The 17,826-nt window shown below is 35.9% G+C and overlaps 1 protein-coding gene across 2 annotated transcripts in view; it reads right to left on the reverse strand.

The window, feature by feature from the left end:
* The window catches only part of dock1 (dedicator of cytokinesis 1), a 211,018-nt gene that overhangs the window by 54,273 nt on the left and 138,919 nt on the right, over window positions 1–17,826 (reverse strand). For both annotated transcript variants that reach the window (XM_028475387.1, XM_028475386.1), the window contains 2 exons: window positions 11,995–12,096; window positions 10,801–10,895 (listed from right to left, as the gene is read on the reverse strand). In XM_028475387.1, the coding sequence (XP_028331188.1) occupies window positions 10,801–10,895; window positions 11,995–12,096 (197 nt within the window). The remainder of the gene's footprint in view (window positions 1–10,800; window positions 10,896–11,994; window positions 12,097–17,826) is intronic.

Here is a 17,826-nt window from a genome sequence, read left to right on the forward strand (position 1 = left end):
CTTGTGTCGTAGCTGTATGAAGCTGGTCTTGATGGTCTATTTATGCTCAGTGTTAAATATAGATAGTGATGGAGACTTTTAATCAGTGCTCTGCTTTTATTTAGTTCCTACTAAAAGCTATGGCAAATGTGCTAATGGAACAATAACCAGGAACTGTGGGGGTGGTGTGGCTCTTTAAATCTCCTGATACATGAAGAACAAACATTAGTTCCTGTGAATGTAGGAAGGGAGTATAAATGAGCCCTGAAGATACATATTAAGAGATGCACCCCATGTTTGCACATTCACAGATTGAAGTGCTCCTCAACCATTTAAAATTCTTAGTGAAAAAGACCTAATGTTGGATCTTAATGAGAAAGAATGCAGTCTGATGGGTTAATCTGCACTGATGCTGCCAAATTAAAAGTTAATAACTTAAGTGGCATGAAGCTTTTAGAGGGGAATTATGATTGCTAGTCTGAGTCAAAGGTTCTGCCGCTGTTTAACTTGATTTCCTGCTTAAACCTACCATAGAAGATTATGTGTTGGTATTTTTAAGATCCCCCCCCCCCTTTAAATATCTTGTTTATTGTATTTAGAGATATTTATCCAGGTTCTTACGTTTGATAGCATCTGAGCTTAAAAATCAACAACAATGACGACAAAGTCCAACAGCTGATAGCATGTAGCGGCATACGAGTGTCTACCAGGATGTAATAAAAAATGGCAAGGGGAAACAAGGACAATTGTGACGCCCCTTGATTAGATTGCATCAGGGTTTCATGAGCAGGCAATAAAGCTGCATTAAGATGTAAAGCTTTAGTAAGCGACACTGGCAGGTGAGCAGACGAGCTGCTTCAACCAAGGCTGCCAAATTTAGCTTCAAATGAGCAAAACTAATACAGGGAACACAGCCTTACAATCATCCAAATGGCATTTATTCTGAACATGCGTAGTGAGAAAATAAGGACCTTTGAAGTAGAGTTAGTACGGAAGCATATTTAATTAACTTAAAAAATTAATTTTTCAGATTATTTTTTGGACAATTTTTTTTGTTTTTCATGCAAAATAATTTCTGTTTTTCTCACTATTTTTCTTTTTGTTTTTGGGACATTTTTTCTTTATTTTCTGTTTTTTGTGTAAAATTTTTCCCCATAGTTTGAAAACTGGGGAATAAATAATTTAATTTATTCCCCTGTTTCTCTGACTATTTTTTCTGAGCTTAGAGGGCATTTGAAACAAATGATGCATTTATTGTTATTTCTTAATTCAGAATTTTGTTTTTGCACGAATACCAGAAATAAATTACTCCGAAAAACATAAAAAAAAAAATTTGTTCGAAAAACAAAATGGCCCAAAAAACAAACCAAAAAAATAAATTATTCAGAAAAAAATGAATGAATACATTTCCAAGTGAATAGAATACGCTTCCGTCAGTTAGTGATGTTTTTTTTTTTTTTTAGTATTCACTTTAGTCTCCCTATTTTTACAATAAAACTCAAAGAAGGGAAATTCTCTATCGTTGACTGTAGTTTCCTTTTTGCACAATGCCCTTGAACCTTAATGACAGACCTATTACACCAGCATTGACTATTACTTTTAAAATATTTATGTCTCACATTGCACATTTCCTCCAAAGGTCATTGAACAGCTTTGGGTACGCCATTAGAAGTTTGCTTCTCTGGCCTCTGGAATTCTCCCAGCAACCTCTACAGAACCATAACAGCCTGTTACCACCACTCTGATCCGCGCACGGGTTATTACCACAGTGCACGCCTCACTCAATTTACTGCAGCTGTGAACATGTTGATGTATCTCAAGCATTTATTGTGTTTCTTTTTCATAAGTAGTTTTTTTGTGACTTTATTGCAACATATTGAAATTTAATCCTGTTTTAATTACATGCATTTTTGCATCTTATAAATTATGCATCTCCCTGTGCTTACGCCTCAAATTAAATGTATGTAATTGATGAAACAGCACAACAAAATGGTCCTTTTTCTAATTAGGGAAAATAATAAATTGAGTAAAATATATATACGAAAATAAAAATAAATAAATGAAGAAATAATTGAACACGAAATGAATCTATCAGCAAATACACATAAAACTTAACATACTTAAAATAATAAAAAAAAAATTAACACAATTATACACCATTACAAAATATCAATAACGTTTAAAAAAAAAAATACAAACCTGTTCAAATACATTACTAATATTTATATAAAAAGGGAAAAAAAAGAGGTGGAAAGTAATACACAAAAACAAAATTTGTTTTAAAATGTTTGCAAAAAATCTGGAAAAGCATGAATATAGCTTACTTACATTTAAGTATTTTCTTTATGAACAATAGGGGTGAGGATTGTTGCAATACGATACGTATCACAATACAATATTATCACGATATCGTGATATATTGGGATATTCTACCCAGTTAATATCAAAATTAAATGTGGAGATGAAAAATTCAAATTGCTGTATATGTTCATGAGAAGGTATTGATCATTCAGAGGACAAATTGAGTCAAATCTATTTGCTTCAAAACATCTTATTTATTATCATCATTATTATTATTATATCTACGGCGCCATCTACTGGAGTGGAGGTACGGAAGTGGCACAATTTTTAAGGTTTTTATGTAGGAACAGGAGCTGGTCAACAGTAGGTTATGCCGCTCCGCTGAGCACTGTCACCGATGGAGTTGCTCCGTTACAATTGTGGATGCATGTAATTTAAAGTCCTACGTTTGGTCCTGGTTGCTTTCTCACATGGTTAAAGACCGCACAATGCTTCCCTTGAGCCAAACCGAGACCTACATTTTTCAGAAGACCAGAGTTCGCTTGTTTGCTCCGCACCAGAGTTCCATTGACCTTTCACATATCGCAAAAAGACCGGAGTATCCGAGGAAGCGAAGCATGTTGCGGCGCAAAGAAGCATGTGTGAAAGCACCCAAAGGACTAGTATCTTTCTTTGCAACTTTTGTTTGTACAATTTACAAGGCCTTAATAATCGTTCTAACTGCTAAATAATTGAAATAACACTACATTGGGCAAACCAAATAGAAGCACATACATAATGATGAGTGGTTAAGAAAAACAGCTCTAGTTGAAAACTCTTGAATAACTTCCCCCTGAAACGGGATCAACAGGGTTAATAAAGCAGAAGAAAAAGATCAAGTCACAACTCCTGGGCTTTACAATCAGCTTTCTTTAGTCGGACTGTATCAGATTGCAAGGGTTGGATTAGAGGAGGAGAAGGACGTGAGCTCTACACCTCCTCTCGTTTCTCTTCAGTTCGTTGGTTCTGTTCTCAAACTGCTTTGTGAGTAAAGGAGGCGGGATCAATGCTCTCCACAGCTTCTGGCCAGATTGGATGGATCAACAGGTGAGGAAATCTTCTTGATCTTGCGTTCTGGGACATGCCCTGTTCCACACTTGATGCTTGATGATACCCTCTACTGAACACTGAGCTTTTCTAAAGTTCTCTTTTGTGTTGTATTTCATACAATATTAACAAGCCGACGGCCGGCCTACGCAAGCCTTTTGCTAGTGCTGAGTGCAGACATAATGGGCTTCACTGAACAGACAGGAGAGCTCATCTGTGAGCATATCCTGCCATTAATTAAAGGGAAAACCCTAATGAGGTGGACAAAAATAGGATATACTCTGTATCACTGTGAGTCCAGACAAAAACACTCAATAAGAACATTTCAGTGAGGATTCAAGTAAAGAAAACCTTTTCGTTGGTGACTGATGAATATATATATTTCTAAATGAACCTCAAATTATTGTGGACAAAACATGATGCATTAGAAAGTGTAACAACTGACAATTTTTGCTGCAATAATCTCAGGGAAACATTAACAATGTATGTGCGTAAAACTACAATTAAGTAAAGACTGCAATTGTTTATATATATATATATATATATAAAGACTTCTATGTTGTAAAATAAGGACATTTTTGGTTGTAAATGTTCAATGTGAAATATTCACAGGTGGACATATTGGATTTTCCAATAATGTGATGCCAGTCAAGGTTACTGTCAAATAGTCATTACATTTAGAATCCCTGAGGTCCAAAACCTTAGAAAAAGTGTTTTAATCATGTGACTTTTTGGTTGGCTAGTAACAGAAGAACCTGTTTATGGTTTTTAAATATGGGGACCCCTTTGAGAAATGCCTCCGGCTCCTGGAAGATTTTAATACAGCAGGTCAAAAACTATAAGTGATCCAATAGGAAGTAAGGTGGTTGTGTTTGCGGACGTAAGACGGCTCATGTGGTCTCACACATTGATCACATCAAATCTGCCTGTGTGTATTTACAAACATTAATATAATCCTATATCAGGTTGATAAAAGCATTTTAAAGGATCTCATTTTGTAAAGAAGTGGAAATAAACAGTATTTAGTGAAGTGGTTCCCAACTGTTTTTTTGGATCGTGACCCCATTTTGATACCAAGAACTTCTGGCGACCCCAGTGAGACTTTTTTTTTCTTTTTAGAATTAGTTTTTGATCATGTTTGAGCACGGATATTTATTTTTTTTTTTTACTGAATTTAGTTGAATTAGATTTATATTACACAAAGTGAAAGTATAGGAATACAGTTGTTGAAGAGTGTGTGTTGTTTTAATTAAATAATACAAATTTAAAAATGTCACATTTTTTCAAAATTTTCAGAAATTTCAGGTGACCCCACATGGGGTTCCGACCCCAAGGTTGAATAACCCTGGTTTAGTGGCTCCTGAATAGAATTATTTCTATAGTTTTGATCATTTCCGGTCATCTCACGACTTGGATGGAACCAAAACTGACACTATTTGTTAGTTTTCTACTCTTTCTCTCTCTCAAGTACTGTCTCTGTAGTGCCATTGCATACCCCTAGGGGTACACGTACCCCCGTTTGAGACACACTGGTCTTGATGACAAATTTTGATAAAAACTGACTTGCATTTCAGTCAAAAGACAAAAATATTACTATGAAAAATGAAAAAACGAAATCTAAATTTGCTGTGAAACTGAGAGCTGCTCCTAATATGTAATCTTTGATAAAAACAGATTGCCTCTCCGTGTTTTCTCCTTTGTTTCAAGTTAAGTTCAGCGGGGAAATCAGAGCTGCGCTAATCATCTCCACACAACATGATACTCACTCACTCTCTGCTTAGGCAGATAGAAAACACAGTTGCTGCTTAATTAACCAGCGCAAGATCAACACAGCCTCCGTTACATACCCAAGTCATTCTGATAGCACTTTACATATGGCATCATTATGATAAATATCCTATATCAAACTGGCAGCATACGAATACAGAAAAAAAAAGTCTTCTCATTAGTGCTTATTGATGGCTGAGCTGCACATTTACATTGTAGCAAAGATAACAGAGGATTTGCTTTTTTATACCAGTGTTGCTTTTACACAGCCATGGTCTCAGATTTGCCTCGTAGACTCTGAGCTCATATGCTAATTAAAAGTTATCGGGGGGAGGAGAATCAGACTTGCTAATTGAGTTCAGAGAGCATTACCGATAATGATCAGAAACCATTTACATACTGTTGCTGAATAGCTGCCATATCAATCTGCATGACGAGATAACACAAGGTCAAAAACTTTCATTATCGCTTTCATCAATTGATTTGATTGTTAATGATCTATATTTAGATGCATGCAACCCTCAACATGTACGAAAAATATAACCACTTCTCTGAATACCATTTGGTTTCTATTATGTATAACCATATTTATTGCATGAAGAATCAACCTTTCTGTTCACTGATTTCACCTTTTTTTCCATCAAAAATTCTAAATTTTAGTGGAATGGCTGGATCACAATTTTATTTTGATTACAAATGACATTTGCTGTAATTTTAACACTTATTAACTTCTTTAAATCAAGGCTAGGGATGTTTGATATGAGCTTTTTTGCAGATATCCAATATGTCCAACACTAAATTTTCGATACCTGATATTTGCGGATACTAGTTGCGTTTCCATTACCCTTGGAAATGCACAAAATCTAAATAGTGCATTAAAAACTGGCAATGGAACAACCAGAGTTTTGAAAAAACACTAAAATATGGATAAAAGGCTTTTACGCTTTCATGAGGAGGTTTTTCGATTGTTTCGATATTGAAATGCATCACAAAAGTGCAATGAAATTTTTTTATTTAGAAGGCATGACATACCTGGTCACATGACCACTTCTCTCTGAGAAAACATGGCACGGTACGTGTAGACAGAAGAGGAGAATAAGGTGGAAACACGTTTAAAGTGCAATTAGACTTTTTAAAATGGAAGAACTGTAATGGAAACACAGCTATGGATATATAGGCCCCTCCCCTAACATATTTTTAGGCAACATTATCTATCTATCCATGGAAATAACAGGTTAAGGCTACAATTAAAGTGATTTCCCACAGGAAGTATTACACAAATAAACATTGTCGGTGCAAAATAAGAATACTTACTCAACTTTAGTAAAGGAAAAAGTGCCATATCAATTTTTAATACGTTTAATTCGTATTGGTTTTTCAATATCACACCAGTGTCACACTTCGGCTGATAATATCGCGCATCTCTACTCAAGACTGAAAGCAAAATGAAGCAAATACATAATGACAAAAACTATTTACATGGAACCTGGTAAAAACTAGGTGAAAAATGTGTTTGGGTTGAGTATGGTAAGTGTGAAAGGGCAAAAGATGATAATGACTGCATGCATATGCTAATGCGATACCCATTTATTCTACTGCTATTACAACCTAAAATGCACCATTGGGTCAAAAAACAAAAACTGTTGTTTAAATACTGTCACCAAACTAGAGCTACGATGTAACAATCAAATAAGTTTGAAGTTTAACAGAATAAAATCTATTTTTTAGAGTTTGTGTTGATGGTGCACCTGTTTAATAAGTAGATTTTAATGCTTTGAGGTATGCATTGGTTTTCATTTGTATTCAAAGTGCAAGATACACACTATGAATATACACTACCGGTCAACAGTTTTAGAACACAAGCCTAGAAACTGAATATTATTCAGTTTATTGTGTCATTGCACTCTGAAATGAAAGCATAGAACAAATAAAAAATTTGAGTTGGAAAAGAAATGATGGAATCCATGAACAATTATGTTCACCTGGTGCTCATGAGGGTCTGGTACCACAGTTTGTTCCAACACTGCTTTTCTGCAGACAGAGGGGGTTGGAAGTAACCAGGAAAAGTTGGAACACCTGTAGGAATTAGTAGCACCAGCTTTCAAGGCTGATTCAACCTTCATTGTTGCAGAACAGCTTTAAATTGTTAACCCGTATGTCTTTCTGCGTACATAAACCTTTTAATGGACAGTTTAAATCACCTGTGATGGGTTAAAGATGGATGAACGGGTGTATGTTAGGCCTATAGGCAATATATCAAGATTCAAGATACATCAATATTTCTATGTTGGAAATATAAAAAATTATAATATCGTCCATAAGAAAATATTTTTATGTTGAAGCTTATTTTGTATTGGAATTCTCGTTTTAGGAGTGGCATTTTGCACCAGCACGTTTGATCCAGAATTGTCATTCCCGTAAGACTTTGAGTTAAAAATCTTATGATTAGTAACGTATATCGCCATTTTGAGAATAAATATCTAGATATGAGTTTTAGTCCATATCGCCCAGCCCTAGTGTGCGTCCATCATTCAGTCCATACATGTGCACACACACATTTATAAGTTCATTGGGTGGAACTCGATTCTAGATACAAAGGCCAGAGCCAGGATGTTGACATGCAAGTTAAGTAGCTCTTTTATTACTTTAAAGTATTAAAGAAATATTGGTACGAGGAAAGATTTAAAGCTAATAATAGTGGCATATAAACAGAAAATATATTACTGGAGATTAACAGTCATTGTCTAGAACAAAGGGGTAAAAATTGAGGCGTGTGTGGATTAGAAGAGGGCGGATATTGAGGAGTGACCCCACAGGCGAGCAGGGGTCCGTCTGTTATGCAAATAGGATGATAAAAGGTTGCAGTTCCTTTGACAGAGCAGTCCCAGGCTTGGCGATGCCTCTTTCACAGCAGTAGAAAGCTTCCTTCCATCACCCACACAAACAGAAAACGAGCTTTCTGAGATGTTTCGATGACAGCAAAACAGTTTTTCATCCATGACAAAAGCTTGTCAATGCGTGAACAGATTATTAATGAGGCAATGCTGCCTGGGCTAAACCCAACTCTTAAATATGAAAAGAACAAAACTTCCTGTACTGGATTCAGATTTTCAGGACACAGTTTGAGATAATCAGACCCAATCAAACACACAAGTTACATTTTTGAAAATCAAAGTTAGTTTTGTACTCGATTACCAGTTTGAACATTTTTGTTTTTGTTTTCACCTATTCTCTAGTGCAGGGGTTCTCAACCTTAAGGTCAGGACCCCAATTGGGGTCGCGAGACACTGGACGGGGGTCACCAGGTGCCTTCAAGAAACTAAAAATATTTTCTTATTAACAATTTCAGCCCAATTTTGCCTATTTTTACCCTTTTCTGTCACGAAGCCAAACTTACCATATTTTGACCTATTTTCATCACTTTTTCTTGCCATATTTTTGCTCCTTTTAATGCATTTTTGCTACATTACTCCCATTCTGCCACATCAAATTGCAATGCATTTTCTGCACAATTTTCCCATTTTTTCACCACTTATAAACCCTTTTTACCACTTTTTCCACCTAATGTCACATATATTAACCCATTATTGTCACCTTTAACATCTTTTCACAATATTTCAAGCTTATCTTTGCCAATTTAACCACATTCACGATTCGACCTGCCCATTATTTGCCAGTTTAACAAGTGTTCCTATTTTTTTAAATTAGGAATTTTTTTCCTAAATTCCTGACCAGATTCTATATAATTCACAAAAATGTTATGTAATAATTTGAGGAAAATTCATAGATTTTCTAAGAATTTTCACTTTTTTCAACAGTTTAACATTGAAAATCGCTGCAATCATGAGATATAAGCACCGGTTGAGTATAATTAACACAATGATTGATGTTTTTTTGATCATTTTTACTTTCTCCTGTGGCCGAATTAGACGGTCCAAAGGGCTGGATTTGGCCCCCTTGCCTTGAGTTTGACTCCTCATCCAAAAATGCAATGTGTGAGACTTTTCCGACAATGTCATATTTCTTTGTCATCCTCATTAGTGCAGGATTACCAGTCAGGATTACATAAAATAAGGAACTCCATAAAGCATGATTTGAATTTGACAATGCATATTATATTTGACTCTTAACAAAGGTAATTAAAATGGACTCGAATCATGTTTGCAGAGGGAAAAAGATCTAATCAAATGGCATGTGATGGCACATTCTTCAAAATCAAATGTGTCCCAATAACACCATGACCGTTTGGCTTGGGGAAGTTTGTTATTGCTAACCAGCCTTATACTGCTATACTCAGTGCAGATAGAGCCAATAAATCACTTCGGTATGTGGAGGAGTTAAGATTTGAAAGGCAGGGAAGAAGTAGGAGGTGATGACCACTTCATTAGCAGAGCGATCAGAATGTGTGAACATGAGCAGAGCGTCTGCTGATGCTAAGGGTTGAAAATCCATGTGCCGGGAACTGGCACGTGTGAATCGGCCAGAAACTGTACGATGTGCGAAGGACAGAAAAGTGCAGCGTGTTAAATCTCCAACGAGTTTTAAAAATGTGTTTTCTATACATTTGTGTCTCAAAATAACTGAAAAATACACGGATACTGGATTAAGGCTGTGCTCTGTAGTCACATCCTACATGCCAAACCTTTACCATGTTTCAGTAGATATATATATTTTTTTGTGAATAGATTGTCCCATTAAAGCTCTTTTTTTGCTGCCTTTCTGCATCTTTCATAAACAAGATTCCAAATGTGATGTAGAAAGAAAGAAAGAAAGAAAGAAAGAAAGAAAGAAAGAAAGAAAGAAAGAAAGAAAGAAAGAAGTATTTGACTTTTACACATACATTTATAATGAATTTTCAATCTTAGTTAATACAGCTCAAATATTAAAACGAAAGAAAGAAGAAAGATGAAAGAAAGACGGACAAAAGAACAACAAAAGAAAGATGAAAAAAGAAGGAAGAAAAAAGACGAAAGAAAGAAAGAAAAGGGAAATGAAAAAGACAAAAGAAAGAAAGACCAAAAAAAAAAGAAAGAAAGATGAAGGAAAGATGAAAAAAAAAATGAAAGAAAAAAAAAAAGACAAAAGTAAGAAAGAAAGGACGAGGAGAGAAGAGAAAAAAAGACAAAAAAGATAGAAACAAAGATTAATGAAGAAAGAAAGAAACAAAAAGAAACAAACAAACAAACAAAAAAACAAAAGAAAGAAAGAAAGAGACAACGACTAACGAAGAAGGAAAGACGAAAGTAAGAAACGAAAGAAAGACGAAAGAAAAAAGAAAGAAAAAAGAAACAAACAAAAAAACTCTTAATTGTGACTGATCTCTACAGAACTTGCTCAGTACAAAACAAAGTTTCTCTCACTTCATATGTTCCACTAAATGAAATCAGGAAAGTCTTCCATCAATAAAACAGAAGAAGCAGCACAAACAACAAGAGAAAGTGAAGCTAAATTTAGAGATTAGCAGTCAACATACACCAGTGCATCTACCATTCCTCTAATTGTTTGTGGCAGCGATCGCAGCATCTGATTGCTACACTGCTGCCAATATTTAGCAAAGGGGAGAAAAACATACAAAAATATTCATCAACGCAACTGAATGACATTTCCTGGCAACGCTGTATGTTTTTGTTTATGCATGTATGAGCAATCAGCAGCAGCGTTACTTACTTGTTTTGCATCATATTCATTATGATCCAGTCTGAGGGGTAGACGTTCTTCCCAATAAGATCTTTAAACATGATAAATGTTTCCATTAGGAAATCCTGCAAGAAAGAGAGACAGTTGTAAAAATGAATGTTCAGATAAGTTTTCTTAATTTAAATATGTAAAATAGAACGTCATGCGGAAGAGACTGCAATCCACATGTTAAAGGATATACACATAATTCATGGCTTTTATAAAATAATGACATGGGTGTGTGTGTGTATATGTGTGTGTTCCTCAAATATATCTGTGGATCAGGATAAGACTGACCTGAGAGTTTCAACATGGCTGCTGCTTGATTCAAGGGTGTGCAACAGTGGATTTGTTTGGACGCCCCACCCCTAAGCCCCACCTCCTGAGTCGACAAACTCAGTGATGAGGTCATCAGTCCTAGCCTAACAGTGATGATGTCATCAGTTAGAATATTAGACCACTGGAACATAGGGATGACATCATCACTGTGGAGGTAGGACTGATGACATCATTACTGTAGAGGTACAACCAATGTTCCAAGTGCATGGGCCATTTGTGAAATGACCTACATTAAAATCTACTTTTAATATCATTTCTATTATTTCTTTTTTTATTATTATTGTTTATTATTTTATATAATTCTGCTTGACAATTTCTAAAATTAAATGAAAAACACAAAGAAAACAGACAAAAATATTGAAATCTCAGAATGTATTAACATATATTTAAGCCAAAATGAATTATGATTTGTACGTTGCATGAACATGACACTAAAGTAACAAATTATCACCTAAGAACTAGTGCGTCACACCCAGAAATGGATGAATCTGTTTTGCTGTGCTTAAGTGAAGTTCAAGCATGCTAATGCGCGGGAGAAAAACAACGTTATTTAAAGCTAGGCTCTATAAAGTCTGCAAGATTTATCTTTGCATTACAACTTGTTAGCAACAATCGATCCGTTTCCCTCAGGAGGGACAATCAGTGAAAAGCCTGAGGAGATAAAAAAAAGTAGCCTTGGAGCAAAGACTGTGATTAAAATTCACACTTTTTTTGTTGGAGGAAAATCTTTTCAAGTGACACTAAATTCACTTTTGATTCAAGAATAAGCCAAACTGAGAGGAAAAAAAATATAAGCCAAAGTGAGTATTTGAAGAGTCTCATGACATTGCGATAAGATGTACTCACCACCACATCACTTCTTATTTTGCCAAAGGTGCCGATCAGATGAGTGTAATGATAGTCATCCATCTGCCTCAGAGTGGCAGTCATGCTGGCCACAAAGCTACCCTGCAGTAAAAAAAAAGAGTCATATTAAGAACGCAATCAAGTTCAAACTGAAAACTGAGGACAGAATAGGTTTACCCAACATTTTAGATTTTTTTGCTTCATTTTTTTCCCTTTGGACATGAGTGGCTGAAGCAGGACTGAAAGGGTTTAGGTCGGAAAGGATTGGTGGCTTTACTTAAAGTGTGATCTCATTAACTTGCTGCCCTCCACTGTCCGGCTCTTTGTCTCCAATGATTACAACATTTATGAAGCCTTAAAGTGCTGTCAGAGCTCGGCTCTACTTAGCGCTGTGTACATGTGCTGCACAGTGGAGATAAAGTAGAAGCCAATGAGCAGCACGAGAATAGACAGAAAATGATAGTTGCTACTGCTCGAGTGTCAACCCTTTGAGGGGTACGGACAAAATCTGAAATGTAGAAATGAAGAGTAGCAGCGCAGAAGCTAGAAAAACAAAGGAAAACATGAACGTAAGCAGGAATAAAATGTTCAAGATAGTCAGAGGATAAAAGCAGCACAAAATAGAGGCTTTTTTTTTTTTTAGCAAAATGGGTACAGTTTTTTTAAATATTAGCAACTATATAATCCTGTAGCAGGAGAGTCAAAGTCATTTTAGTTCAGGGACAAATTATGAAATAGTTTGATCTCAAGTGGGCTATAGATTTAAGGCAGGAAAGAAAATAATAAGTACCATTATTGTTCCCTATAGTTTTAAATATCAGTTCAATTCACTTTAACTTTTTTTCTTTTTACCCATTTTTGAGTAATTTAGACAGAGGGTTCTCAACTGGTTTCACCCTGGGACTCACATTTTGCCATAGTAATTAACTTGCGACCCACTTTTTTTTTTTTAATATAAACGATCAAATAAAGTTTTTAAAAAATAGCTGTTGAAAACACACATATAAGAACTTTTTTTTTAAAAAAAACATAAATCTCTATATTTCCCTGTGCAACATGCATTTCACAGCATGACTGTCAAAATAAAAGACTAGTCCAACATGAAAGACGAGTACATTTGTTTATTTATTTATTTATTTTTGACCAACTGTCAGCGACCCGACCAGTAGGCTACAGGTCCGCGACCCACCAGTTGAGAATCACTGATTTAGAGGAATTTTGTGGAATTGTTTGTGAGAAATTGCAAAATTTGTGGAAACATTTTCAGTTTTTCCCACAATTTGCAATTACAAATTACTTCATATGATATAAACAAAGGAAACAACCAAGCGCCCACAAATAATCTGGAAGTGGTGAATTTGAGATATCTATAACTGGATTATTTGGTAATTTACACAATAATTAATGTTTTTCCGGTCATTTTTACTTTCTTCTATGGGCCGAATTGGATGATCTGAAGGGCCAAATTTGGCCCCCGGGCCTTGAGTTTGACATGTGCAATCAATACTTTCACTAAAATAAAAAATAAATAAATAATCTGCCTGAACCCTTGTTTGAAAATTCAATAAAATGACACAAACCCGCTCTAAAAAAGTCCTGTTCAAAGCCATTTTGTAAACCTCTTGTAAAATTCCTGTGGAAAGTTTCCAACTCTGAAAACCCCACAATTGTGCAACCATCCTTACATGCTTATGTTCACATTCAGGAATGGCTGTAATACTGAATAATGTAACAAATATGTCCTACTGTAACTAAAATCCTACCCTTCTGCTGTCATTCCCTTTTCATTTGTCCACAAAATGAAATAAAACACCACACTAATGTTTCTCTATGAACAAGGTCTATAGCTAAAAACTTCCTTGTCTGTAAGTAAGTGAAGAAGCATAATATTAGTGCACCATTATATGGAATAATTGGTATTTTCTTGGTTCACACTTAAAAATTCCACTCAACTTGTACTGGTACGAGCACTTACAATTACCTTACTTTTTACCGTTTAATTACGCCTATCCACCTGGAAGCAAAATAGAAGCTATGAAGTTTTTCTGATGCGATATAAAAACTATAAGTCTGCCTCTATTGTCTCCACATAAACACTCATCCTAAAAAAAAGTAGATTTAATTTCCTCTGTGCAGGCGGGAACGTCTGGCTGAAATGATCTTGGCAAAGTAAGGACTACGGCAGCGAAGCAAAAACAAAATACCAATAACTGTGGCTGTTCAATACAGTTAATCCTCACAAAGCATTTGGAGGAGCTAGAAAATCGCTAGTTCAGCTGAAATCACATCTAACACACACACACACACACACACACAAAACAAACAAAACAGTGCAGTCGACGGTAAACACACACACCTACACACATTTACTTCAAACGTCCCTCATTAACTGGGGTTTCATATGTTTATTTATCCATTAATACATGAAAGCTGTATTCATATCTCCATGCAATAGTCACAATCCACCATTGGATCAAAAAGGCTATAAATGTCACTCATTCGTCCATCAATCAGTGTATTTTCTACTATTTTAGTTCAATAACCAGATTAACCACAACTTGTCAAAATAACTTCAGATTCAAACTGGATAATGGATTAAATTGTGTAAGATTAATGTTTGCATCTTTTTAAACTGTTACATCTTTCAACGACATGATTCTGAACTCTACCTTCCCCGACTTTCCTTCCTTGAAGTAATCACAATGACTCAAGCTCTTCTTGTGCTGGGAATTATTCGCAGAGACCCAAAGCGTAACGCTGTGACTTCTTCAAAGTTCAACGTAGAAAAAGACACTTGAAAGAAGATGAAACGAGTTCATAAAGTAGTTGTAAAGGACCAAAAGATGATTCGTTCAACACCAACTCACTATCAGCCTGGAAGTGGATTCCAAAGCTAATGGATGTGTGTTGTATGCAAATCGAGCATTATCGCACGACATGGGACCTCATGCATGTAAATAAGAAAAAAATCCTTACTAAGGATGCTTTCACACTGGTTTAGTGCCGGACTTGGTCTGAATGAACAGGTGGATCATTTGACCACCTTGGTTTGGTTCGGTTTGTGCTTTTCACAATTCAGGGTTCGGGCTATAAAGACGTTGCTGTGATACTGCTGCAAAAATCATATTTCACCTACATTCATTCTGATCATAGGGTATTTGGTTCAATCCCAGGCTATGACTTTTCCATGTGCCTAAGATTGCTTTCACACTAGTTTAGTTCCAAACTCGGTCCGAATGGGCGGATGACAGGTATTCATTTTATCACCTTGGTTTGGCTCAGTTTGAGTTCAGAGTGCACCATCTGATCCGCTCCATGAGCTAACCAATAGAAAGTGCCGCTACTGGAGTAGAGACTTCTCTAGGCAGAAAAACAGAAACTCGAAGAAGAGGCTCTCAACAATGGGTCAAAGTGAGCACTTAAGAATGCGCAGAAAATTCTTCCTTCGCCGTTTGTTCTTTCCCAGTATTCAGCAACAAGTTGCCATGCTTTTGGTGATTTTAAAGCTGTGTTTTGTGCCGTTTCCAGCTCTATTGACTACCCACAATGCCAATGCGCTCTACGCCATTGCCTATACTTCCTGTGGTTGAGCCATTTTGAGATTAGCGGTGTTCATGGGGCTCCTAATTGCTATAGGCTTTGATTGGAGACACTCCAAGACCAAAAGAAACAATTGCTCTACAATTTGCTCATTTGATCCGCTCGTTTGATCCGCTCAAGTTTGTTTGCGTGTTCACACCGACCAAACGAGGCGAGCTATCAGAGCAAATGAATCCTAGAGCATTTTAACCATTCTAGGATCCGCCGGTGGGAACACACCCTTAGTAGCCTTTGATATTTGAGATTCACCAAAGTTTTCTTTTCTTATTTCATCTTCAATAAGAGAAAGTGTTACGAGTGGTCGAGAGGACTCGTACAAAAGTAAGAGAAAACATCACTGGCTATTGTATGTTTGTCCAATGAACAATAATCTGTTTTAAATAAAAATAAATAAATAAATAAAAACCTTTTTTTAAACATAATTATTATATATTTTAAAGACATTTTAACAATTTATTTTTAATTTAATTTGTAATTTAAAAAAATTCCTGCAGTGGCACGTGTTTTGCCAATACTCTGTTTTTGGTGTTCCTGCAACAACAGTACTGATCATATTTTTCAGGTGTTTGATTTGATTGAAAAGTAGAGTTTTTTTTTCCTTAACTGCTTTTTTTTTGTGTGGCATCTTCTCAGCTGTGGATCATTCCCACTGATAACGAGTCTTTGAGCAAACCTCAACTTGCCTTTAGGGTTTATGTTTGCATACAACAGAGTAAGCCCTTTAAAGCATACAACGCCACATTCGACTCTTGGTTACAGCGCTGCCATACATTTGCCAATGTTGTTTTAGTCTGGAGTCATGTTGCTTATGGTTTAAAGTCTAATCTTGCAAACTGCTGCTCGCAGCGCAGGAACAATTTGGCAAATGTTGGCGACAAAAACCATGCAACCACAGTTCCAGCTTGTGTTCATTTCTGGGTGGTATACAATTAGGAATCCATCCTGGAAAAGCACTCAACAGCTGTTAGGATCCTAATTATCTGAAAAAAACAAATGCCACAGCAGCTGCAAAAGCAAATTATACCTGATAAATGTGAGCCGATGAGAAATAAAACATTGGGTGTAGTCTACAGACAGACGACCTTGCTTGTGGGTCAGTGATGAGCAATGCCTAAAGTGAATTAGCCAATTCTTATTTTATCTATTTTTTTTTACTTTTACAGCCGGGATGAATCCAATACTGTAACCATGACAACTCATGAATTTTGAAGTGGGGCAAAGACTGAAAGAAGGAGGAAAAATCATTGAAACCAATGTTGGGGAAAAGGAAAAATATGAAGAAAAAAAACTGACTTACTACCCTTACAAGTCTAGGCCAGTCTATTATTTTGAATTTCTGTGTGGTTCACCAAGCAGGCATTTCCAGAGAAAGGCTTTTGAGGAGAAAAAAATGGTTACTACTTATTACCTGCATGCTAAACAGATGTAGTCCTTTTTCTGCAAAAAATAAAACAAAAATAAAGAGGAAAAAGAAATCATAAAACAGCCTTTTGTTATTAAATGGTAACCAGTCGGCAGCCAGGCTATGCAAAACTTGGGATCCTTAAGGGGATGGGTTAGGTGATTAGGTGTGTCAAGGGGTTTATATTAAATTTACAGTGCATTTTTTTGTTTAGGTTTTTATGTAAGTAAATCTAAATCAAATCATACAGGAAAATAAATCTCTATATAGTGATGGATTTACAAAATCACTAAATAATCTTATAAGCAGTGATTCTCATTCTATGGGGCACAAGGGGAAACAGAGCTCTGAAACCTCCTGAATAAAATATATTTTAAAAATAGGCATGGCTGATCCCATAGGTTCTGTTATCTTAGTTTACATAATGTTTACTTGTGCCTTTGTAATTTACATCTTTTAGGTGCAAGCTTAATTGTTCATGCAATCTGAGCCTTCAAGTGCTGATAACGGTAAAAAAAAAAATATATATATATATATACAATTCTGCTTGAACAATGACCCAGGAGTCCATATCAGTGCTTTGGCATTGGAAGAAATAGTTGTTTTGCTTGTGATAACCTAAAAAACCAAAAAGGACAAAAAAATAACCCAAAAGACAAAGTCAGACAAGGACTCTGAGGCCAACCGGTGATAATAAGGCAGCAAAACGGAGGCAGGTTTGTTGAAGACGTTTTGCAAAACAATACCTAAATGGCCACCAATTGAGTTGTCATCAATTTCCATTGTCTATTTGCTCAAAATGTTTCCCCAGACCATAAACCAAAGCCAGA

This window comes from Gouania willdenowi, chromosome 19 (genome assembly GCF_900634775.1).
Source record: "Gouania willdenowi chromosome 19, fGouWil2.1, whole genome shotgun sequence".
Classification (NCBI taxonomy): Eukaryota; Metazoa; Chordata; class Actinopteri; order Blenniiformes; family Gobiesocidae; genus Gouania; species Gouania willdenowi.